The 24,322-nt window shown below is 43.8% G+C and overlaps 1 protein-coding gene across 4 annotated transcripts in view; it reads right to left on the bottom strand.

Annotated features, from left to right (window-relative positions):
* EHBP1 (EH domain binding protein 1) overlaps positions 1-24,096 on the bottom strand; it is a 265,000-nt gene extending 240,904 nt beyond the window's left edge. For 3 of the 4 annotated variants that reach the window (XM_081906040.1, XM_081906039.1, XM_081906041.1), the window contains exons 1-2: positions 23,935-24,093; positions 22,454-22,880 (exon numbers count right to left, since the gene is read on the bottom strand). In XM_081906040.1, the coding sequence (XP_081762166.1) occupies positions 22,454-22,557 (104 nt within the window). In that variant the 5' untranslated portion in view covers positions 22,558-22,880; positions 23,935-24,093. Of the gene's footprint in view, positions 1-22,453; positions 22,881-23,934 lie in introns of all 4 variants that reach the window. The other variant, XM_081906038.1, reaches the window with a different exon arrangement.
* Positions 24,097-24,322: the final 226 nt, after the last annotated feature.

The raw sequence follows: 24,322 nt of genomic DNA, 5'->3' as shown, positions 1-24,322 counted from the left end.
ATGTTTAGGGGTATGCCTACCCCTGCGTACCCCCAGAAAAAGCACTGCCTTTACCCAGTGTTTTTCCTAAAAAAATATTTAGGGGTACTCTCATTTTCCTACTCATATTAAAACACTGCTCCTCAATCATGCCAAAATTATATTCACAAAATGTTTCGGGGTATGCGTACCCCTGCATACCCCCAGAAAAAAAGCACCCCCTTTACCTAAAATTGGTCATACTTGGGTCTCTAGTGATGGCAATAGAACCAGGAACTGCATACCTATTCCTTCAGAAGGACTGCAAACCAATTCCAAGATATAGGAACCACCCATCCATATGATCTCTATCCTCTTAGGATCCAGCCACAGTTTTTTAGCCGCATAACATGCAGCTCATAACTACATGAATGCATCTGTTTAGGACATGCACAGTCTCCCCCAATTCATATTACAGAGAAACAGAGCTGGTATCATCAACATACCACGGACACCTTGCCCCAAATCTCCTAATGACCATGCACACAGGATCTTCATATGGATATTAAATGATGCATAAATATTAAAAGATACCAAATACAATATTTTTCCATGTATAAGACTAGGTTCCCCCCCTAAAAAATTAGGGGCCATCTTATACACAGATACATCTCTCCCCCATTTTCTTAAATCTGAGTCCCCCAAAATAGGGGGCATCTTATACATGGGGGCGTCTTATAGACGGAAAAATACTGCAGGGTGGGTGGGACACAATAAAGCTAACAAGATAAATATATCTGGATAGCTTTAGGAAAACTCTCCAAACAGAGTGAATGGGTGGTGAAGTGGCAAATGCAATTCAAGGTAAACAAGAATGTTGGAGCAAAAAAAAATTAATTTCACATACACACTCATGGGACCTGAACTGGAGATGACAGACCAGGAGCAAGACCTTGGGGTCATAGTAGATAGCCCAATGACGATATCTACCCAGGTTGTGGTAGCCATGAAAAGGGCAAATTCCATTCTAGGCATCATTAGGAAAGGAATTGAAAATAGAACTGCAGGTATAATGATGTCATTATACAAATCTATGGTGCAACAGCATTTGGAGTACTATGTACAGTTCTGGTCACCTCACCTCAAAAAGGATATTGTAAAGTTGGAAAAGGTTCACAAAAGGGCAATCAAAATGATCAAGGGGATGGAGCAACTCCCCTCTGAAGAAAGGTTGTAGTGTATGGGGCTTTTTAATTTAGAGAAAAGGTAAGTAAGAGCTTTATGGCAAAGTTTATAACATTATGCATGGCATGAAGAAAGTGGATAGAGAAAAGCTTTTCTCTCTCATAATACTAGAACTCATGGATATCCAATGAAGATGAATGGTGGAAGATTTCAGGCAGATAAAAGAAAGTACTTCTTCATGTAGTCATATAGTACATAGTCAAACCCTGGAAATCACTCCCACAGAAGAAAGTGGTGTCCAACAACTTAGATGAATTTAAAAGAGGACTGCACAGATTCATGGAGGAGAGGGCTATCGAAGGCCCTGCTCTACCTCCCCAGTTGGAGGCAGCAATGCTTCCAAACCATGGGAGGGGAGAGGGCTGCTCTTGTGCTCATGTTCTGCTCCCTGGTTTCCCACAGGCATCTGGTTGGCCACTGTCAGAACAGGGTGCTGCACTAGCTGAGCCACTGGCCTGATCCAGCAAGCTATTCTTGTATTCTACCTGCAACCAAGGCATCAATCACCACCATCACCACAAGTCCTTCCGGGGCAGGTGGCTCCCACTACTATCCAGTGATGCTCGTTCACTGCGCCCCTGCTGCAAAGTCTGCCCTTCCTGCGCCCAGAGTGACCGCATGGGGTTGTCGAAAAGAAGCAGAGCAGTACGGCCAGTGTTGCTGCCAACCCTTCCTCTTGGCAGCAGGGCTGTCACCAGCTCAAGCTTGAAGCGGCCAAGTGATCGTCATCCCACCCAATTATAAAGAAAACCCGCCGCAATTGTGCCAAACCATTTGCTGGATTCAAACAATGTCTTAAATTTCTGGCACCAGGTAGCCAAATAGCCAAAAAAAGGGCAGAATGTACGATGGTAAGAAGTGAAGAAAGTGTTTGAGAAGAATGACTAGACAGTGGATAAGAGCAAAGAGCGCTAAGGAACAGAGAGCTGGAGAAAGTAGGGGTAATGGAAAAGGAAAGGTGTTTCAGTCAACTTATAGCCCACTTTTTGACTACAGTCCTCAAAGCAGTTAACAGCATTTATAAAGATGCAAGGAATACACTAAGAACCAGATGGATAACACTAACAAAGTAAAACCAATACACTCAGCTGGATTAGGAGCCAGGTATCTGCTATTCTTTCCCAGAGAATAGTTATTTAAATAGTTAAATAGTTATTTAAATATAAAAATATTTGTAAATTTTAGACTATAAATATAAATATCATATAAATGTCAAAGTGGTTTACAATAATATCTCTAAATAATAACAGTATCTAAAAATTAAAACTCAGTGAATCAACTATTATGGAAAAATGTTTTCTTAATTGCCTGCATAAAGTTGGAGGCATGGGAAACCTTTCAGCAGACATTTACAGGTTGAAACAGAAGGCACCTGCAGCATCTCTATCAGCAAAGCATTCCACAGGACTGGGCTGTCAGCTGAGCTGTCAGATGAGCCTTGTCATCTTGGCTTGTTCAACCTTGTTCAACCAACCAGCAGATAATCTCAGTGATCAAACTGGGATGTAAGGCTTCAGGTGGTCCCCAAGGGACCCTGGACCAGGGAGTGTTTGATGGCCAGGGAGTGGCGGAGGGGAGTAGACAGAAGCAAAATACGAAAAGGTAAGGGATAAGCAGAGAATTTAAGAGGAGAACTGGAGGAAGCAACAGCCAAAAAAGGAACAAGGAACTTTCTGGAGAGGCTGGGGATGAGTAATGAAAACCTTCCGCACAGGCAAAAACCTGAGCAGACCACAGCTGAAGTAAATGGATGGGGAAGAAGTTTACTGAAAGGCAATACAGTGTGAGACAGCTCTTGCCTTGAGCAGATGCCAAATATGGGAGTATGTGTTACAAATTGAGGGTAACTAGCCAATCGAGCATGTACACATTATGCAAATCCTTCACCAATGTAGATATTTGTTTATAAATATTCCCAGAAGCAAACAGATACAAAATGAATGAGTTAAGCCATTTAAGTTCATCACATTTTTATAGCTTTCCAGGCTTGTTCAGACCTGTAAACACCAGACTACATTTTACAAATATTTTAGTTCGGATATATTTCCTACCAATTTTGTCAAATTCTCATGCTGATTGCTGTGCATCTTTCTCTCCTGCCACCCCCCCCCCCAGAGAGGAGGACAGAAAGAGGAGACAAGTTCTGCCAACTAGTTCTGTGTTCGCACAACAAGACAAGGCTGACTAGGGCTAGGCAGGATCTGGTTTTCAACATCATGATATATCAGCAGCTAAATACTAGTATATGCTGATATATCACGATATCTGGAATGTATATTGGCTGTTTCTTCCTCCCTACCTTAGGATAAAGGCAGGCAAGCAGCAGCCAAGCACACGGAGCCTGAAAAGCACATTCTCAGGCTTCAGGTGTATATCTGTCTTTGCCTTCATCCGAGCAGGCGGGCTGAGTCTTTCCTCCTGGAGTGACCAATTGCCCGCAGAGGAAAGATGCAGCCTGCCTGCTCAGGTGAGGGCAACTTGAGCTGCCAATACATGGCAGCTGGGGAGCAGCGATCTATCAGCAGCTCAAAAAGTCTGAAACTGGTATTGCAATGTGAACACCATATTGGTTTCAGACAATAAATCGGCTTATCACCCAGCTTTAAGGCTGACTACATTTATTTTCCCGTAAGAGAGACTGGAAGGCCACACTCAGTGTCAAGAGCAATGCAGCAGAGGAAGCTTGAGTAGGGAACAGATTCTCGGCCCCCAGACTCAAGCAGCTGCCATTCATTAGTGGCTTCTAGGAGTTGGTGTTTCAGCCTTGAGAATGTTCACAAAAAATGGATACGAAGAGTGCTGAATCCCTTTCTGTTTCTGCGCTGATAAATGTTGGGTGGTTTATTAAAGTAGCCTCTAAAACAAGCTTCTAAATGGTAGAACATGTGTATTGCATACAGAATGACCTTGAGTTGAATCTCAGTTTACCCAAGAGCCTATGATGGAGGATGGTAAATCAACATAGCTAGGAAGTACCTGTGCCACAATTGTGGAGGACTTATCTGTGTATGAGATAACCCATCATCTTAGAACTGATCCACTTCACATGAATGCTAAGAAACTATGGCACATTCATTCATTCATTCATGCATACAAATCAACTGTATTTTTCTCTCATGGCAGAGAATGAGATCTACCAAATGGAGTGGCATTCAGGACAGTCTAAAAACTAGAATATGGAGTCTACAAATATATTTAGGCAAGGCACAATGAAACAGACAAGTTACTTGGTGCAATGTGGGCAGCTGTGTAACCTTCCATTTAAGTTAATGAGGGTGAACAAGGTAAGCCATGATTTTATAGGATTTACCTTCCCTTGGGTCTCTGTCTAATGAGCCAACAAAAGGCCCCACCATAAGGCCAGCTAGATAAATTGCAAGCAAATGTGGGCATTAAAGTGATCCTTTAATTTAATTTCCCTCAGATTTGGGATAAATGCAAGCACCACAAATTATGCAATCCATTAAAAACTAGGTCCTTCATTATGCTTGCTGGGGGTGAAACAGATTTCTCTTCCCCTCCCCACTCAATAAGCTTACAAAGCTTACCAAGTCAATCCCTTGACAGAAACAAATACGACCACTTAGAAGTCATACAGTGCTTATGAGTATCCAAAATGAATAGGCAGTCCCTGCAATGCCTTGCTTACCTGGCTTAGAGAAGGAGGCACAGGAGCTCTGGTAGATTCCTAGAGCCCTCCCACGACCTTCCCACAGCACAGAAAGCAGCCCTCCACCTTGAAAAGAGGGGTGGTACCAGGGATTCTTGGCTTTATGTGATTTCATGTTTATGCTTGGATGCCCAGAATCAAACACTTGCTTAAGCTGCAAGTTAAAAAGTAAAGGGACCCCTGACCGTTAAGTCCAGTCGCGGATGACTCTGGGGTTGCGGGGCTCATCTCGCTTTACTGGCTGAGGGAGTCAGCGTTTGTCCGCAGACAGCTTCCAGGTCATGTGGCCAGCATGACTAAGCCGCTTCTGGTGAACCAGAGCAGCGTACGGAAACGCCGTTCACCTTCCTGCCAGAGCAGTACCTATTTATCTACTTGCACTTTGACGTGCTTTCAAACTGCTAGGTTGGCAGGAGCTGGGACCGAGCAATGGGAGCTCATCCCGTCACGGGGATTCGAATCGCCGACCTTCTGATCGGCAAGCCCTAGGCTCTGTGGTTTAGACCACAGCGCTGAGGCTCCTTGCTTCTACACAGTGCTATTTTTCATGAAAAACAGATACCAGAACTCACCATGGAAGCCTTCCATGTTGTCTTATAATGGCAATAGAGCCCACCTGTACCAGAACTGAGCTCCGGTGAGTTCTGGCTGAAAAAAAAGCCCTGCTTCTAAAAAAGAGAGAGGTACATACCAATTATCTTGTGGAACTGTAACAGTTCAAAATACATTACTATTGTAAAAGCACTTTATTAATTTAAGAGAAACAGAAAAAATACTTTCCTCTCCCATAGAAAATTTACGTAATATTTAATATTTAATTATAATATTTATAATCATCAAGACAATTTTTATGCTCCAGTATAAAAGATGCATACTTCACTTTAACTGAAATACAGTACAATGAACTGTATATTCATTAACCAAGAATACATTCCAGGAACTTGTTTAGACAAGGGTCTAACCTTTGCACATTAACTATTTATTAATTAAATCTTAGTGGAGTGCTTAAAAAGCATGGAGGTTAATACCATAGCTGTCAACGTTTCCCTTTTTTAAAGGGAAATTCCCTTATTCCGAATAGGATTCCTCGCAAGAAAAGGGAAAAGTTAACAGCTATGGTTAATACATATTAAGACTCTCTAGCATTAAATGAGACTCTAGGGTCCTAACACTGGGAGGGTCTAGTGAGCAGCCAAAACACATGCACTCACCTGTACTACCTATTGGGCATTTTCTGTGGTTGATCCCTATTTGTGGATTGCTCTCCCTAGGGAGGATTGCCTGGAGCCATCATAATATACCTAGGTGCCTCTGGCCTTTAACTAGCACTGGCATAAGCCCAGAATTTCCTAGGATTCGGCCCTCGGAAATAGTGTTGGGCAAAAGTCACTGAAATGTTCAGGAAAATCCAGACACATGGCAACCTATGTTGGAAGCATAAACTTTAGTGAATTTCCTTAAATATAGCTCAAAACTCCATTATTATTTTTTTAGGTTTTGTAAAACAACAACAACAACTCGACAACTTTGGCCAAAAATAAAAAAGCTCAACAACTTTGGCCAAAACACATACACACAAACAACCCTACTTTAACTATCTGTGGCCTTTTCGTTGTGGGTGGGATGTTTTTAACGTATTGCCTCCCAACTTAGTTTTAATGTATCTGTGTTGGGTTTCTTTGGTTGGTTGGTTGTAAGTTGATTTGGGTTGCCTTGGGCAAGATAAATCAACTAACAACTTTAATAAAGAAGGAAATGGCTAGATGCTATTTTATGTGATTCATAGATTTGATTCATTTGTCCACTGCTTTTGCTGAAGCAAAAATGTCAATAATTATAATTAGATATACTGCAATGGCATAGCTAATCAACTGTGGCAATATATGCTAATCATTTTCAGGTTTTGAGCATGTGGTATGGTACAAGTATATATATGTGCGACCAACCAAAATTTTATTTCAATTTGAATAGAGTATAACACTAATTGACATTGGTTACATATAATCCTTAAACATACCAGGATAGTTGTCAACATTCATACAATTGCAATTTATAGAATTTCTAAATATAACACATACGTTACACATTGACAAGCATTTAATAAGTCTATTTTAGATACATTTAATATTTCATATGTTCATAGAAACCAAGTAGAAATTAACATAGAATCCTAGAGTTGGAAGAGACCACAAGGGCCATCGAGTCCAACCCCCTGCCAAGCAGGAAACACCATCAGAGCACTCCTGACATATGGTTGTCAAGCCTCTGCTTAAAGACCTCCAAAGATGGAGACTCTACCACACTCGTTGGCAGCAAATTCCACTGTCCAACAGCTCTTACTGTCAGGAAGTTCTTCCTAATGTTTAGGTGGAATATATAATGTTAAAAAGTTTCAATCAGCTTATGCATGCATGTGAAAAAAGCTCAGTGGTAGAGCATCTGCCTTGTATGCAGACAGTCCCAGGTTCTGGGTCAAGTTTCAGCTGCTGCCAAGCCAATACTGAGGTGGACTCAGTGTAAGGCAACTTCCTATATGTCACTGCATGCTATACCACGTTCTCTTGGCTGCACATGCAATACCATACAGCCCAATCAGCATGTATTAGACCACAAATTGCACAATTCTTTTGTCACTATGCTAACAAGTATCAACTGTGCTAACCTCTGCTTTAACAATCTGTATTATAGGCTGTCTCAATTTCTTTTTCAAATGATCAGGAAATAAACAAGCAGAGACTATCCATGTGACTAGTTCTGAAGATTAGATGGTTAAAGAGAAGTAGACAAGCAATGAGAACAAGGTAAGCTTAAAACAAAGAAACTGCGGCAAGTCCTTTGAGAGCATCTTTCACTGCTATCAAACTTAGCCCATATTTGTGCTAGATCTTCACTGCACTTCCATAGGAAATGCATCTAGCATTAAAGAACTAGACTCTATCAGCAGCTGAAAATCACAGTCGCTGAAAACTTTCAACATGGTGCCACTGTATGCTATTATGTGATATTACGGTTGCATTCTACACTGTGACAAATATTTGTAAAAACTACTTTTTTCAGTCTTAGTAGAATTTCAGCTATAATTCAAAGAGCAAAGGCACGACTAAATAAAATAGAAACTAAAAACAATTCAGATATACAGTGGTACCTCGGGTTAAGTACTTAATTCGTTATGGAGGTCTGTTCTTAACCTGAAACTGTTCTTAACCTGAAGCACCACTTTAGCTAATGGAGTGATTTCTGTTCTCATCCTGAAGCAAAGTTCTTAACCCGAGGTAATATTTCTGAGTCTGTAACCTGAAGTGAATGTAACCTGGAGCGTATGTAACCAGTATGTAACTCGAGGTACCACTGTATATCCCATGATACAGGTGAAGGGAAACAGCTTTTAAAAAGCTAAAAGTTTTATGTCTGTGGAATTAAAGGTGTCTGGAAACAAAGATGGATGATTAAATCTGACTGTAACACAAAAAACTATGCAATATTTTTTATGATGAAGAGTCTGAACATGCTTGCTTGGGAGCCTTTACTCCATATTTAAGTGGCCACTGGACTATACTTTTAGATTTTATCCTGGAATATCAGGAATAAAGCTCTGTATAAAAAGTCAGGGTTTTAGAAATCCTAGAAAGTACCAGGACACAGGACTCAGACTTTGTTATAAGGCTCTTCTGAATCATGTTTTTAAAATGTAGGTAAAGCTACCATAGAACCTACTTATACAACAATAAGATAAAATCATATGATAATGCAAGCTGAAGAGCAATATAATTTCTGCACTTTTGCATGCCATGTGAAGGGCATCAAGAGACAATGAAGATGTGCCACTGCTTGAAGGAAATCTCTCTTTGTGTGTTACAAAATACATAGGGCACCCCAAATTTCTAAACACCTTATCTCCTTGGAACATTCACCACAGAACCATAGCGTGCCTTCAAACAAATTAGTTTTTGCTTTACAATACAGCTGAAGACTTACACTATCACAAAACACTAATTAAAATATGGACAAACGTATGATTGATAACTGGAGGATTTCACAATATATGTGGAAGCTATGCAACTTCTGCTCATATTTAGGCCAACATATGGTAATAAATCTTTGACATTTAAAATAACCTCCACTGAAACCATTGTGGAGTATCCTAGCATAATCTGTCTAACCCAAACCACATTTTATCTTATGGTTATGCTAAGTTCTGTTGTTCTGGTGCACTCTTAAAATAATGGTGGGAAATGTATGTGAAAGGAAATTCAGAGGAACATCATTGCCATTTGCTTTACTGAACTGTGGACATTTTTTCCAAAATACCTATGTAAATATATAGCAAAGCACTAAAGTTTTCCTGTTGTTTCATTTTGTGTGTGTGTGCACCTGCCACACTATGGGAAAGGGAATAACAATTTAGGTGGTGCGGAGGGAGGATAACGGAGAAGTAAATGAGTCATCTTGAGTTGCTGTAAAGAAGGTGTGGGGAGGAAGTGGTAGAGTCATCCCAGAGCCTTCAATGTAGCCTTGCTCCAGAGTTACACTACACTCAAAAATTAAAATGGGCTCTGGCACTCTGGACAGTCACTCAGCACACCTCCCACCACCAGGAAGTGGGGGGTTCTTAAAGTGCAGTTGCCTGTACTGCAGAAAGACAACCCCTTTAATAATTCTCCCTGCCACCACCACTGGGTGCTGGGAAGAGCTTTGAGCGGCTGCAGCAGGCAAAGGAGCCATCTATTTAATCGCTCCCCAATCCCCAATGTAGGAGAGTTATTAAACAGATGGCTCCCTTTCTTGAGACAGCTGCTCTTGTGTCAAGAGGAAAGGGGGTCAAATATTTAAGCAGCCAACCTACCCAAATGCAGGAATCTGGGTGGGCCCCTTTAAGAACCCTGCTTGTTGCTTGGGCACTGGGGGAGAAAAGGACAGAATGACTACACAGCAATGAATCAGCCTGTATGATCCCTCTCAATGTCTCAGGCATAGCCTTGTTCTATGTTAGGGACTTCAAGGGGATAAAAATAGTTTCTCTCCCTACTGCAGCTACATGGTGCTCCTCTCTGCGTGGCATCTGCACCACAACTACTTGCTCTGCCTTGTCTCCCAGTAAGCCCATCAGCAACAAAGACATTGGAAAAGCCTCCACAAAGGCATGTTGCCCTGAGCCCCCTCAAATCTGGTGTTGGTCGCCCAAATTCAGTAGTCAACTTTCATCTCAGATTGCTGCAAAATAGAGAGACTGGAAAATCCCTGGGTCAGATTTCAAGCAAAAATTGTAAGTCTTCCTTCTCTAGAGACTTTACGTTTCCCGTATCTATTGCTGTAATGAACACCACTACAACTTATAAACCCAGCAAGTACTTGTCTCTCTGGATACCTTTCAGGATAGCGATAGACATAAACAGAACACAGCAGATTATTACTTCTGGTAAGTAATATAGGGAGAAATTTATCATCTCACTCATTAATGTGAATGAAGGCATGGCTCATCAAGTGGCATTTACTGGCAAGACAAATTTTTCATAGATGTGGAACCTAAAATAATTTTAGGGCAAGCCCACTTCCATTAATCATCTCCAAGCATTCAGCACTTTTCTTGACACTAATGGACTGTTGACATCTTAAAACTTTGTCTGGATAGTGTATGAAGGCATCTAGTAACTACTTAATTTCATCTTCTCAGAAATTGGTGAGGGTTAGGGGGATGAAAGAGAAGAACAAGGCATGCAGATCCTGAAAATTTGAAGCAGTTAAGGTAGATTTTTCCAATAGATTAAAACTGGTAAAATGAAATGGTATTCTGACTGGAGATTCTCAAGGCAGGCAATTTTAATAGGTATTGGCACCCAGATCTCAAGAGAAAGCTCCTATAAGTCCACAAAGAAGATTTTCTAAACTTAGTGTGATTGTTTTTTTAGCTTCTTTATTTTCAATTTCACTTAGATGCATTTCAGTCTACAAAAAAATGAAATAGAATATATCTTCTGCAGGAAGTGCATAGGGCTATAATTATTTTATTGTTTCTACAATTCCAGGAAGGCAGCAAAGTGAGCTGGGTTTGCTTGTGCAAGGCTGCTCTAATCTAAAGGTGCTGAAACTGTAAGAAGCAGGCTACCATCTCCTCTGAAAATATTACCAGACTTTGTGCAATTAAAAAGCAGAAAAGAGGGACAGATATAGGTGTATTCTGCTACTGTTAGAGGAACAGACACAGGTGGGGGTGGGGTTCAACTGTGCAAATCAGGGGTCGGCAAACTACGGCCCGGGGGCTGGATGCGGCCTGAAAGGGTCGTGAATCCAGCCCATACAGCCATTTGAAAAACCCCGCCAAGTGTCCGAGGCCGAAAGGCCACGTCAGTGTTTACCTCAACGTGGCATGGGTCAGCAAAGCATCTGTAAACTCCAATGCAGCCTTTCATTCATTGAGCCACCCCTGACATGCAGCCACCCATGGTTCCCACAGCAACAGGGGGCTGAGCAGAGAGCAAAGCAGGAGGGAGCAGTGAGGGGGCCGGTGGCTTCAGCGAGCTTGTGGGGCTGGCACTGAGGCTGCAGCTGAAGCTGGGCTTCCCCTTGCATGAGGTGCTGCTGCTCAGCTCCTTCCTGGGGTAGTCGCTATCGCCCTGCGCCAAAGAGCGCAGCCCAGGGGACAGGGTCCGAATGAGTCACTGCTTCCTGGCCAAGGGAATGCAGAGAAGGAGGCAGGGTCTCTGCACCTGGACAGACGGTGGACCTCCCCCCCCCCCCCGTCCTTCTCCCTTCGTTGTCTGCCACCTGCCTGCACAGGGCCGAAGCCCTCTTTCTCTCTGCCTGGGCTGGCGGGACGGGAGCCAGTGGCTTCGGTGGCAGCGGCGGCTGCTGTCCCTGCCCAGGCTGAGGCCTGAGGAAGGGGGAGGGAGCAGCAAGGGGGCTGGCGGGAAGTCAGGGCCGGTGAGGCAGCGGTGCTTGGGCCCTCCTCCCACGGCGGGGACTGTGGCTGTGGGGAATCCCGACTACAGCTCTTTCTTCTTCCTCCCCTCCCCCACCCCTATGGCAGTTCATATTTTTCTTCAAAATATAGTCCGGCCCCTCACAAGGTCTGAGGGACAGTGGACCGGCCCCCTGCTGAAAAAGTCTGAGGACCCCTGGTCCAAATCATAGACTTCCAGGAAAATCTTCTTAAGGAGGAGGTGCACCATCACCTCCTTCCTCCAAGGCAGATGGTTACTTCTCCCTCTTCCACTTACATGCATTACTCATTTCCTGGATCCTATAAGGTTACAGCATTCTTTACAAATATACTTTATATCTGGAGCACAAGTACAAAATGACAGAAGCTGCTTACTCTGGAAAATCAAATAGCTGCTAAATCCACAAGGCACCCACTACTAGAATATAAAACGTTAGCTCCAGGACACTCAGGCACACACTGATAAACAGCATATTTAAAGCCACACATATGGAGAAACTGACATGTGCAACCCACAATCAGTGAAACTATCAAAGGGTAGTTTGGCCCTCTCAAGCCACTCATGCAAGTACTTAATTAGAACACAATATTAAGCAGTGGCCAGCATTTTAAAATTTCCCAGTATGTGCTGCTACTTTTGTAAGGGAAAAAAAAGGTTTCAGCACTGCTTTAGGAGCGATCACTACAAAAGAAACACATAGTGATAGCAGAGCAGCAGCCTTCAACAGATAGCATTTTCATTTCCTAAAGTGGTACTTCAGGTTAAGAACAGTTTCAAGTTAAGAACGGACCTCCGGAACGAATTAAGTTCTTAACCCGAGGTACCACTGTATTAGGAAACAGCGGATGGGGAATGAGAGCCACTAATGAACAAGACACACACACCCCGCCCCAACACCTCCCCAAATCTGTTGTGGGGGGTTCCCCAACCCTCCAATCATCATACATACAGTGAAGGGGGAAAGTATTTGATCCCCTGCTAAATTTGCCAATTTGCCCTCTGACGAAGAAATGACCAGTCCATAATTTTAATGGTAGGTTTATTGTAGCTGTGAGAGACAGAATAACAACAGGAAAACCCCCAGAAACCCAGAAGACAAAAGTCAGCGATTGATGTGCATTATAATGGGTGAAGTAAGTATTTGATCCCCTATCAACCAGCCAAATGTCAGGTTACCTGGTATCTTTACTGTATGTAACGAGCTGAGATTAGAAGCACCTGCTGTAAGGGAGAGAGGCCTTACCTGTAATCCCAGCTCGTTACAGTATCTGTACAAAAGACACCTGTCGACAGACGCAATCCAGCTTCCAAAGTAGCCACCATGACCAAGACCAAAGAGCTGTCCAAGGATGCCAGGGACAAGACTGTAGACCTGCACAAGGCTGGACTGGGCTACAAGACTTTTGCCAGGCAGCTTGGTGAGAAGGTGACAACAGTTGGTGCAATAATTCGCAAATGGAAGAAACACAAAATAAAGGGAGATTTGGGGCAGAAAAATGAAACTGATAAGAAAGGACTAAATCTTCCTTTCCTCCACATGCTATGGTTTTGATCAGGATTGAGCCCTGTTATTATTATGGATTAAATTTGTTAGCTGCTTGTCTTGTACAAGGCAACTCAAAGTGACTTACAACCAAAAACACCCCCCCCCCACATAGATATATTAAAACCAAGAAGAAAATACATTAAAAGTATTCCACCCTACTACAGCTCCTATTTTAAAAAAGAGAGAAAAAGGGCAGGCATGAATTCATACTTGGTTTAATCAGGGATTTTTCAGACAGAACTCACTGGAATTGCGTTCTGACAGCTCTCAGCTGGGTCCCGGAAGTGGGAGGAGAGACCTGACCAGCCTCAGCAAAGCTCCACTGCACCTCCGGCTCACCAGGGCACCAGAGAGGCACAGGTGAGCCAGAGGCGCAGTGGGGCTTTGCTGAAGCTCTTCAACCTCCCAGCTAACAGCTGATGTGCGGGAAACCTGGAAAAGCAGGTAAGAGATTGTTAAACTGCTCCGCTGAGGCACAGGCAGCTACCCACCCTGCAATGGAGCAGTATAAGGAAGTCGCCACCTGTGCCTCAGCAGTGGCGAAGCTGCATGCTCCGCTACCGGGGGCAGAGAGCACGTGGGGGTGTGGCTGGCACCCAGGGGGCGTGGCACACATCCCAGTGACGTGGTACACAGCCTGTGAGGGCGTGGCACGTGTTCTGGGGCGTGGCGCACTATCTGTGGGCGCGTGGTGCCCGGTACATGGGAGGGGTGCACAGCGCGTGTCCGGGGAGGCCGCTGTGATGGCACCCTACTGAAATAGTGCCGGGGGCGGTCCGCTCCCTACGCACTCCCGTTCCTCCGCCAGTGTGCCTCAGCCGCCTTCGCATGGGTGGGCAGGCTGCCTCTTTCTCCTGGGAGGAAGAAGCAGTCAACCCACCCCTCGCCTGCCTGTGCAAAGATGGCTGAGGCAGCCCTGCAAACAGAGTGTGACAGGCTCCATTCCCATGACTTCCTCAGCTACTGCCACTGCCTTTGCACAGCCACCTGGTGTGTGTCTGTGTACATCACTTCTAGTTTGGACCTCATACTCTCCCCTTAAATCAGCCAGTCAAGGAAGCAGGCAACAGTTACCTGGGGGGTGGGGGCAACTGCAATTTTTTGTGGCTGGAGAGCAAAACTTCAGTGGGAGAAGATAAGGACACCTGACTCTGCCTACATACAGCTCTCCTTGGAACTTTACATACAATCCTTTCTTGGTGTCTCCTACACACACACACACACACACACACACACACACACTTGGGAGTGTACCCCAAGGTTGTCTGTTTGAGAAGCTGCACAGGATAAAGCATCAATCTACGCACTATTAATACAGTGGGCTGCTGAACTGATCAAAATTTGGACCAGGCCGAAGAAGAAGGGTTGGACAATACATTTGATACTATTTCTAAAATGAAGCTACTGACTTCTTAAATATGAAGCCCCTACACATAACAAAATTGCTGAGAAGGTTATGGGGATGAGAAGAGAGAAGACATTTAAAACAAGTCCAAAATCTAGTGAGCCGTATTGGAAGCAGTGTTAGAATCCTCAGATATAAACTTATTGCCAAATGGCACCTTAAGCCTAGGCTACGGTCACCACAACGGAATGTCTAGGCACCATTTTCTTCCAAATAAGGTTGGTTATTATTGTCATTATTCCTTTCATTTCTATACCACCTTATATTTTAAAGGAAAAATCTCAAAGAAGCCCCACATCTTTGGAATGATCTTCCCTGCCACTCCCCAGCTTTCGTTCCACTAGAAACTAAAGATACCAGCTTGACTTTAGCCAAGTCTTTGGAAAGGGGCTTTATGTACACTGCAACGCCAGAATGTTGATCTGTTGCTGCTGTTTGTGCTTTAATTTGGATTTTGCACAATTTTACCTTTTGTCTTTGTTTTTATGAAGTTTATGTGCCATATTTCCATCCTGACACCATGTTAAAGGCAGTTGATATGTATTTTAAATAAATACCGTATTGGCCTGAGTATAAGTCTCACTTTCCCCCCAAATTCCAACCGTGAAAAGTGTGGCTTATATTCGTGATCTTACGGCATACAGCCAGGAGTGTGGGGTGAACCGAGCCAGGAGCATGGCAAAGCAGCGCCCGCCCCATGCGTAGTCCCCCATCCTCTCCCCAGAGCAAGGAAGGGGAAAGGCCGCCGGCAACGCAGCGTGGCTCCCCTCCCCAATATGCAGCCAGGAGCAGCGAGGAATGGAGCAGCTTATATTTGGGTATGTTTTCTTTCCCCTCCTTCAATTTTAAAGGTGCGGCTTATATTCGGGCCAATATGGTATATGAACGTTGAAATAAAAGCTTCTTGCATCCTTTATGGTTGCCTCCTGCTTAGACTGTGCATTTTGCATTGCATTTATGACTTGGCAGCTTCCAGGCCCTGCAGAAGGCATTCTCTTAATATCCGCAACAGTGAGCTGACCTAAGCACCCACCACCACCAAACTCAAGATCACAGAGCTCTTCTCTACAGCAGGTCAAGCTGGTAAACAGAATTCCTTTATTTTATTCTCAACATTCAATTGTGGAAAAACTATGGAAAAGAAAAATCTATGGCAAACATATTTAATAAGAACTGGACTCAAGAACAACTCCTTTTACCAAACTACATACATTTAGTTTAAAACGCAGGGACTACCTTCAATCAAGTGCAAGTGATACGGAACTATTACACACTGATATGAAACGAGCCTTCTATTTTCAAATGGCAGCATTCAGCAGAAGTGTTAAATTTTACAATTCACATGCCAAGCTAAAAGAAAATACATTCCAACCATGATAGATAACGTGTGCTTGCCAACACATGGGCAAAATGAAGTGAATTAAGGAAGTGACACCCACTTGTAAAGGAATCTCCTCATTTCCTGGCATGTCTTAATGGATACATTGTATTTTTGCACGTGGGAGAAATATTGCAGAGCCATCAGATGAGCTTGAGTACATGAAGTGCTCAGCCATGTGTGCAGAAGAGGTCTTGTGAAAATATAGATCTCTATGAAAGCTTATGCATAGGGAACTAAAATCAAGGAAGCATCTAGTGTAGAAGGTTTATAACCTAGACCAGAGGTTTTCAACCTTTTTGAGTCCACGGCTACCTTGGACAACCACATTTATTTCTGCAGCTCCCCTGGGGGAGCCACTTACACTGGGTTTCTATTACTGTAAGTGGAGAGTCCCCCATTTCGCCCCACCCCTTTTCAGCACAATTTTTGGCACGTGTGTAATTGCGAGCGCATGTGTCTAAGGAAACACAAACAACACCGCTTCTGTGCAGGGCTGAGTTGACAAACATGGCAGCCCCAGCCTGCCTTTCCCTAAATTAGTGTACACGTAGTGGGGAGAGGGGTGCAGAGGGCAAAACAGGATTAAGATCGGAAGCAGAAATATTTTGTCATTTCCGGGGGAAGAAAAGCAAGAAACACACAACACATGCAAATATGGTTCTTTCCTGCAACGTCCTCCCTGTCCCCATAAACCTGGGCGACTGTTGAGGAGAGGTAGAGAAGAAAAGAAAAGGGGATAGGGATGTTGTGTGTAGAAGGAGAGAGGAACACAGAAGACACTCCTCACTTTCAGGGTTATTTTCAAATCCCTCCTTATAGAGCACATACACATCCAGGCAAACATACCATGAAGCTACTTGGTTATTTTCTTGCATTCCTCAAGCCCTCTGTATAAAACTAAGAAACTGTTAGTTATTGAAGTGGAGGAGGATTCTTGTTACTGTGGGTATGGAGATTTAAGAAGATAAAAGCCATTCAAAAGGGTTTCCCCACTTCTTTTGCCAGTGCAAGTTAAAGCTGCAGACTCCCCTGAATGTTCCTCAGAGAGAAAGAGAGAGATAATGCAGGAAGATATGGACTACTGTACAAGTTAATGAAAAACGCTCCCCCGGCTCCCCTGAATGTTCCTCAAGTCACCTCAGGGTGCCACGGCATACCGGTTGAAAACCAATGGCCTAGACCAATGTCCTGCCCTACAATGAAATGAAGCAGTGTATCACTCTTGCTCAGATGCACATACACTCATGGCGCTATCCCACACTTGAAGCCACTGCAGGCAAAACAAGCACCAATAAATGAACCAATCGTGATATTCTGCTTGCAAATCTTCTCTCTCTCTCTCCAGAAGTTGCTAGAATGTGCCCCTTATAAGACAAAGCTTACAGTTAGGTACAGTTTTAGCAGCATGTAGCATCACTGGGTGTTCATAAAAGGCTCAAGAGCCCCACAATTCCAGACAATTTCTAGAGCAAGTAGGAAGTCATGATATCAGAGAAGAAAGTAGGGTGGGACGAAGAGGACCGCATACCAAGGTAATGATTTCTCCTAATCCACAGATCTGCACATGCAATAATAGGATGCACACAATAATGTGTACACACACTCCAAACAGATGGCTAGCACAGAGTTTATAAACCTCAAGCACATTGGACAATACCATCCACTTCCACAAATTACCAAGACCACATGCAGACAAGTCATGACCACCAGCAGTTGCCCAGGGTCAAGATTTGTGCCTAAGAGGCTGGAATGTTCACAGCTAGCAAAGTGTACAATGGCTGATTCTTTACTTTGAGAGTTGCAGTGTCCCCTTCTACAGACAGAAGGCTTGCCTATAAAGATATTTAGTGCAAAATACCCATTAACTTTGAAAATAACTTGTAGATTATATGATGGGTCTGATAGGAGTGGGGGGAAGAGAAAACAGAATTGCAATCAGACCTAACATCCTATTTTCTATAATGGCCTGCTGGCAATTTTAGACATACTATAACTAACAGGATCAGCTCTACGACTATCCATTTTTAATAGTTAGCATTGTTAGGGTCAAGAATTATGGAAATCCCTAAAACTGAAGACAGAAAATCTCTTTACTATATGCAGGGCAGATGAGGCTCTGCCATGAGCTAATCCATTTTTAGAGAGAGCCAACTATAAAGATGCAGAAAATTAGAGCAAAAGCAGTTTCCCATTAACTTTGCACAGCCAAGTCCCACTTCATTTCAGAAGTATTTGGATGAACATATAAAAGGACAACTAAAGTTAGATGCAGCTTCATTTGAAATGAATGAAAATGTAAGAGTTCTTCAACAAAGCAATTAAGGATTATTTTCACATCCATACATAAGTAGCTCAGATCTTTGAGGAATAGATCTGAACCATTCTCCCCCACTTTCATGAACAATCTTTTCTTACAACTCCACTTTCCTCCCTAGTGTATTTTAATACTTCATTGTTGGTCAGTTTAACATATGAATGGTCTATTATTGCTACAAAAATAGCATTGTTTTGTTGGAATGCTCAAATGCCAGTACATTAAAAGAAGATCATGTTAGCTAGAGTCTTAATCAAAAGGACACTTACAATATGACCCCCAGGGCAGACATTATAATCATGATCCTTAATTGCCACATCATGGCAGACTTGTCCTCTTAAAGGCAAAGGACAGGAAAGCATTTTAATCCTATCTTGTTGCTGTTGTTGTTGGGCCAATTTTCCTGCCTTCCTAAAACCAACACACATAGCATTTAATTTAGAAGGTCTAAACTGTTCACCGACATACCAAAATAAGCATCAAGACACCAAAAGGAAAGAAGGCACTTTGTTGCCAAAATTTAGTCATCCACAGTTTTGCACAGAAAGTGCTTATAATTTTAGCTTTAACACAGATGGACTGTATTTCAAGACTGCTCACTCCCCCTTACAGAGAACAGTTGAAATTCAAGATATCCTTTGAGTTAGGTCCAAGTCTATGCAGAGTCAAACATACAAAAACCTCTTGAAATGAATGGGCTTAAGGCATGCTTAGATTCACATGTGATCAGGCGGCACATTTTCTAAATGTAACAATAATGCCACTATTGCAGGCAAAAATCCTGCAAACATTCATCCTAAAAAGATGAACTCACACAAATTGCTGAACTGCCCAAGAATGAGCTGTTTCATCCCAAGATAGCTTAATTAGCCCTCTCCACAATCACTACAAGCAGGGCTACCTAGGGGCCATATTGCACTGCAGGGAGACGGAATAAAGACTTCACGAAGCTCTCTTTCTTTGCAGCTTGTATTTGATGTTTTAATATTTGTTTCGTTTTTCTGTAAAGCACTTTGTATGTTTCACCTGTAATATAGCACCTAAACATATTAAATAAATAATATTGTCCTGCCTCTGGTAATGAGTTTGGCTGCACATCAAATGAAGATGTATGACAGAATGAGAGATGACAAAGATTTTCACTCTCATACATAACTTCAGACATTGAGAGTGTCTACAGCCAAAGTGACACTGACTCAGAGTACGCAAGTTGGATCAGGGATTAGCTGATTGTGTAAGCATAAAGGTAAAGAGAACCCTGGCTATTAAGTCCAGTCACGGATGACTCTGGGGTTGCAGCGCTCATCTCGCTTTACTGGCCATTTGTCCGCAGACAGCTTCCGGGTCATGTGGCCAGCATGACTAAGCCGCTTCTGGCGAACCAAAGCAGCACACGGAAACGCCGTTTACCTTCCTGCAGGAGCGGTACCTATTTATCTACTTGCACTTTGACGTGCTTTCGAACTGCTAGGTTGGCAGGAGCAGGGACCGAGCAACGGGAGCTCACCCCGTCCCAGGGATTTGAACCGCCGACCTTCTGCAGGATCTAATCATCGTACTAAAAAAGTACAATGTAAAAAGAGGAAGAGTGTTATATCACAACATTCTATTGCAATACTTTTCATTGGATCTTGGTTGTAAACCCTTCAGGGATAAACCCTTCAGACAAGGCAGACTTTAATGCAATGCTAAAATAATGCCAGGTAAACAAAGAAAAAACAACAACAAAACCAACAATTTCAAGATTATTCCTAGAAATATCCGAATAAAGAAAGTTATATACCACCAGCTGAAATTTGGGCTGTCAAAAGCTTCTTCCCCTCCCCCAAGCAGAACGTGGCTACCCAGGACACTTCTGGGAATCATAGAATCAGAGTGACTGAATATATTTTATTAAATCCAGAGGCCACCAGTGAATTGGGTGGAGTGAAATCACAGGCACACACTTGGGAAATGGCAGCAGGTGGGTCCTCTCTCATTCTTAAAGTTGTGTTATGCTTTTTTCTCATGTTTCCAGTATCTCTAGTGGGTATAGGACAAGTAGAAAGTTCACCTGTTGAATTTCTGCTTATGATTCAACCCTCTCCCTAAGAAAGGGGTGGTTTTAAGTAAACTTACTGAATTAACTGTGGCAAATGCAGTCCGGGTAAAGTTTTAGAAATTGCACTAAACAGTAACGTTTTCTGTATGAAACTTCCCACCCCAATCATAGAAGACAATTTTTTTCACAATTATGTTGATTCTGTAAACAATCCATTTCCAAAGAAGCTAGGCTAAAAACAGAACTACAAATCAAGAAGTCCCCTGTTTCATGAACTTACTAGGGGGCCTCAGGCAAGTCACTCTACCATACAGCCCTAAATACAGCATGGGGATAACCTTGCAGAGTTGCTGTAATTATTACATCAAGGCAATGCGTGCAAAGGACCACAAATACCAAGTACAAATGGAGCAGTGCGACTAGGATGATAAAAGGTCTGAAAACCAAGCCTTATGAGGAACAATTGAAGGAGTTAGGTATGCTTAGTCTGGAGAAGAGAAGACTGAGAGGTGATATGATAGCCATCTTTGAAAATTTGAAGAGATGTCTCATGGAAGATGGAGCAAACTTATTTTATGCTGCTCTAAAGGGTAGGATCCAACCCCAAGGATTCATCTGGAAGTAAGGACTAAACATTAGGAAGAACTTTCAGATGTTAAGCGCTGTTTTACAGCAAAATGGATTCCCATGGAAGCTGTTGGAGTCTCCTTCATTGGAAGTTTTTAAGCAGGGGTGAGACAGCCATTTGTCAGGGATGCTTTGCTGAGATTCCTGCATTGCAGGGGGTTGGACTAAGTGACCCTCGTGAGTTCCTATTAACCTCATGATTCTTTGAGGGCCCTGCACTCAAAGAAAGTAACAGCAAGAATTAGAAAACAGGTTTTATTTATTTATTCCAAAACATCCACACACACAGTATATGCAGTACCTGCTACTGAGAAATGCCAAGTATTCTCTATCTAAACTGATATTGCAGAACGGAATAGTGAACACAGGTATTGCATTCTGTCAAAGAGACTGCATTCTTTTAAGTTAATGTTGGCTAAAGCAAATATTTCTTTATTCTTTTTTACTGTGAAGAGAAGCAGAAGCCTACCAGTTTTTAAAGCATACTTTGCAGTGAATGTGTGTGTGTGGGACAGGCCCATACAGCTGATAGGCTAGACTATTCTGACTAATTTAAACTATGTCCCATTGGGTTACTGCAACACAGAATTCTTGTCTGACTAAGCAAATAACTTGAGATAATTCCCAAGGCTGAATCTTGGCTGTTCCCATTCCAGAGTTGAAAGAAAGTATTTTCAGACAAAAGCAAAAGTCAGACATACGCAGAGAGAAATGAATAATATTGTCAGCCCTGCTAAGTCCTTTACATATCCCTCTGGCATCAGCAACTTACAGTCAAACCTCGGTTGTTGAACGCAATCCATTGCGGAAGACTGTTCGACTTTCGAAACATTTGACAACTGAGGTGTGACTTCCAATTGGTTGCAAGAGCTTCTTGCACTTCAGCAGAAGCCGCATTTGGGTTGCGAAAAACGTTTGAAAACCAGAGCATTTACTTCCAGGTTTTTGGCATTTGGGAGCCAAAACATTCGAAAACGGAATCATTTGAGAACCAAGGTTTGACTGTATCAGGTTTGTGGGGCTACCGAGAGCCTGTCTTGGTAACATTAGAAGGACGTGTTACAAGACAAAGAAAATTCACAGAATTGCATAAAAACTGTCCAAACCTGCACATATCTAATAAATGCTTGATGTGACCACATAATCCTGGTGAACAAGCAGTAATTATTTTTACAGGGACAGAATAAGTGCAAAGCAAAGCATTTATAAAGGGAAATTTGCAAACTGCCTCCTGTCCCTTTTGGAGACGAGAGGCAGTAATCATCATCTGAAGAGGCAACAGCATGTTCAAGTAACAGCAGCTCATTCCAACAGAACATGTTACTTACCATTTCTTAGTGCACTCAACCATTAGTTCCTGGTAAGAGGCCACAAACTGGAACTTGGATGCATGTTTTCCAACACGTTGCAGTCTTTTCCATACTGAAGCCATGATAATAAGCAGCTAAAAAAGCCAAAGCCCCAACAGATGTAGAAAGTCTCAGGTTGAGCAAGGCAGGTATAATAGTTTGTTTGTGCTAAGCAAGCTACATGTAAGTCTAATAAAAACAATGGACGCAGAAGATGTTGAAAGGATGCTCAGAATGCATGTTCTGGATATCCCTTTCCCAGAGTAAATCTTCTTTTTAGTGAACAGCACATTGTTGAGTGGGTACAATCATGAACCACGAAAAGGAGAAAATGTAAGTGCAAGGAAGTTTCCTCATAGAGTCATCATTCCTCTTCATGGGCTCAAATGATGTTCAGGCTGTCAGACTGGAAAGCAAAAGAGAATTCAAGTGAGGCAGTGGCAGTATGTGCTGTATCTGATACTGTTACAATTGTGGGAAATTTCTTATGTGCTTTTCATATGGCATTCATGGACCTGCAAGACTGTACACATGAGAGAGAGAAAAAGAGACCCACCCCCCTTACAAAACCCTCATAGAGAGGGAGAGAAATGCAGAAGCAATTTCAGGAATGCAAGCCACAAGTCTGTCTGGAAACAAACCAATCAGTTATTTTATCAACACACACATCCTCCCAAACAACTTAAACAAAACACAAAAAATCAGGAGGGCCACCCTCCAGCATCTCTTGGAAGCCAGGCTACATATCGAGGTGCTGCCAATAGTACACACAGAGGGAGCTGCGAGAAGTTCTTTGTCTCCATGCTGATGACAAAAAGGTGTAACAGTTGTTTCTTCCCTCATCTCCTTTCTACAGGGGAATCTGTGCATATTGGGAAAGTCCGAGCATACTGGCGGTGCTGGTGTTGCAGTGGCGGCAGCAGCAGGCAGTTAGACTGAGGGTGCAAGAGGGTAAAAGACCTTTCCTGAGCTTCAGCAGCTTAGGGCAGGGATATCCTTTTCCTCCACCGAATAGCAAACAGATCCCCTTCCATCTGTGGCGCTACTTTCCAGCCACGAAAACAGGGCAGGGGAAGTGCAGCTATTTACTTCATCTGGACAGCGGGAAGAGGAAAGGGAAAGCGCAGCAGCAGCAGCAGCAGCAGGAGCCTCAATGGGCCGGAGCGGGTGGCGAGCAGAGGCCGCTTCTTTCGCCGCTGGGCGACCTCTCCTGCTTCAGACATTTCTCCGCTTTGCGAGACACCTCGCCTGCTGCATTGTGTCTGCCCGCCTGGCTCGAGGGGGCACCCGGCACTCGGGGGGGTCTGGCGCGGGAGGCGAGGGCTCGGCGGCTGCCCCTTCTCCATCCCCGGACGGAGGGACCTCCGAGGAGAGAAGAGGCGGGCGGGCGGGCGGGGGACGCGCGGAGAAGCCGCAGGGCGAGGGCGGGCAGGGATGTGGCGCTGGCCTCCGGCTCTTACCTTCTTCCCGCCGCTCCAGCCCTCGCTCCCGGCCAGGCGAGGGGGCTGCGTGGGGCTGTCACACACCCCGGCCAGGGCTGGGGCTGCCCATGGCAACCGCAAGGCAGCTGCTGACCCGCCTCGCTCGGGGCAGAGAAGGGTCCCCGCCCCCGTGAAATAAAAAAGCCCCGGCCAGGGAGGCGGCGGCGGCGCTGCTTCTCCTCCGGGACCCCGAAGCAGCAGCAGCTCCGGCTCCTCGCATTCCACAGCCGCCACCCTCCCGCTGCCAGAGGTGCGCACCTCACACCAACTTTCGCCCAGCAGGCGCAACCGAACCGGCGCCGCTCGGAGCACGCCATTGGCAAAACGGGCGGGAGCCCTCCCCAAGCCGGCGAGCGCATTGGTCGCG

The sequence above is a fragment of the Podarcis melisellensis genome (assembly GCF_964234715.1).
Source record: "Podarcis melisellensis genome assembly, chromosome: 3".
NCBI classification, from domain to species: domain Eukaryota; kingdom Metazoa; phylum Chordata; class Lepidosauria; order Squamata; family Lacertidae; genus Podarcis; species Podarcis melisellensis.
This window is presented reverse-complemented; position numbering and strand designations above follow the sequence as displayed.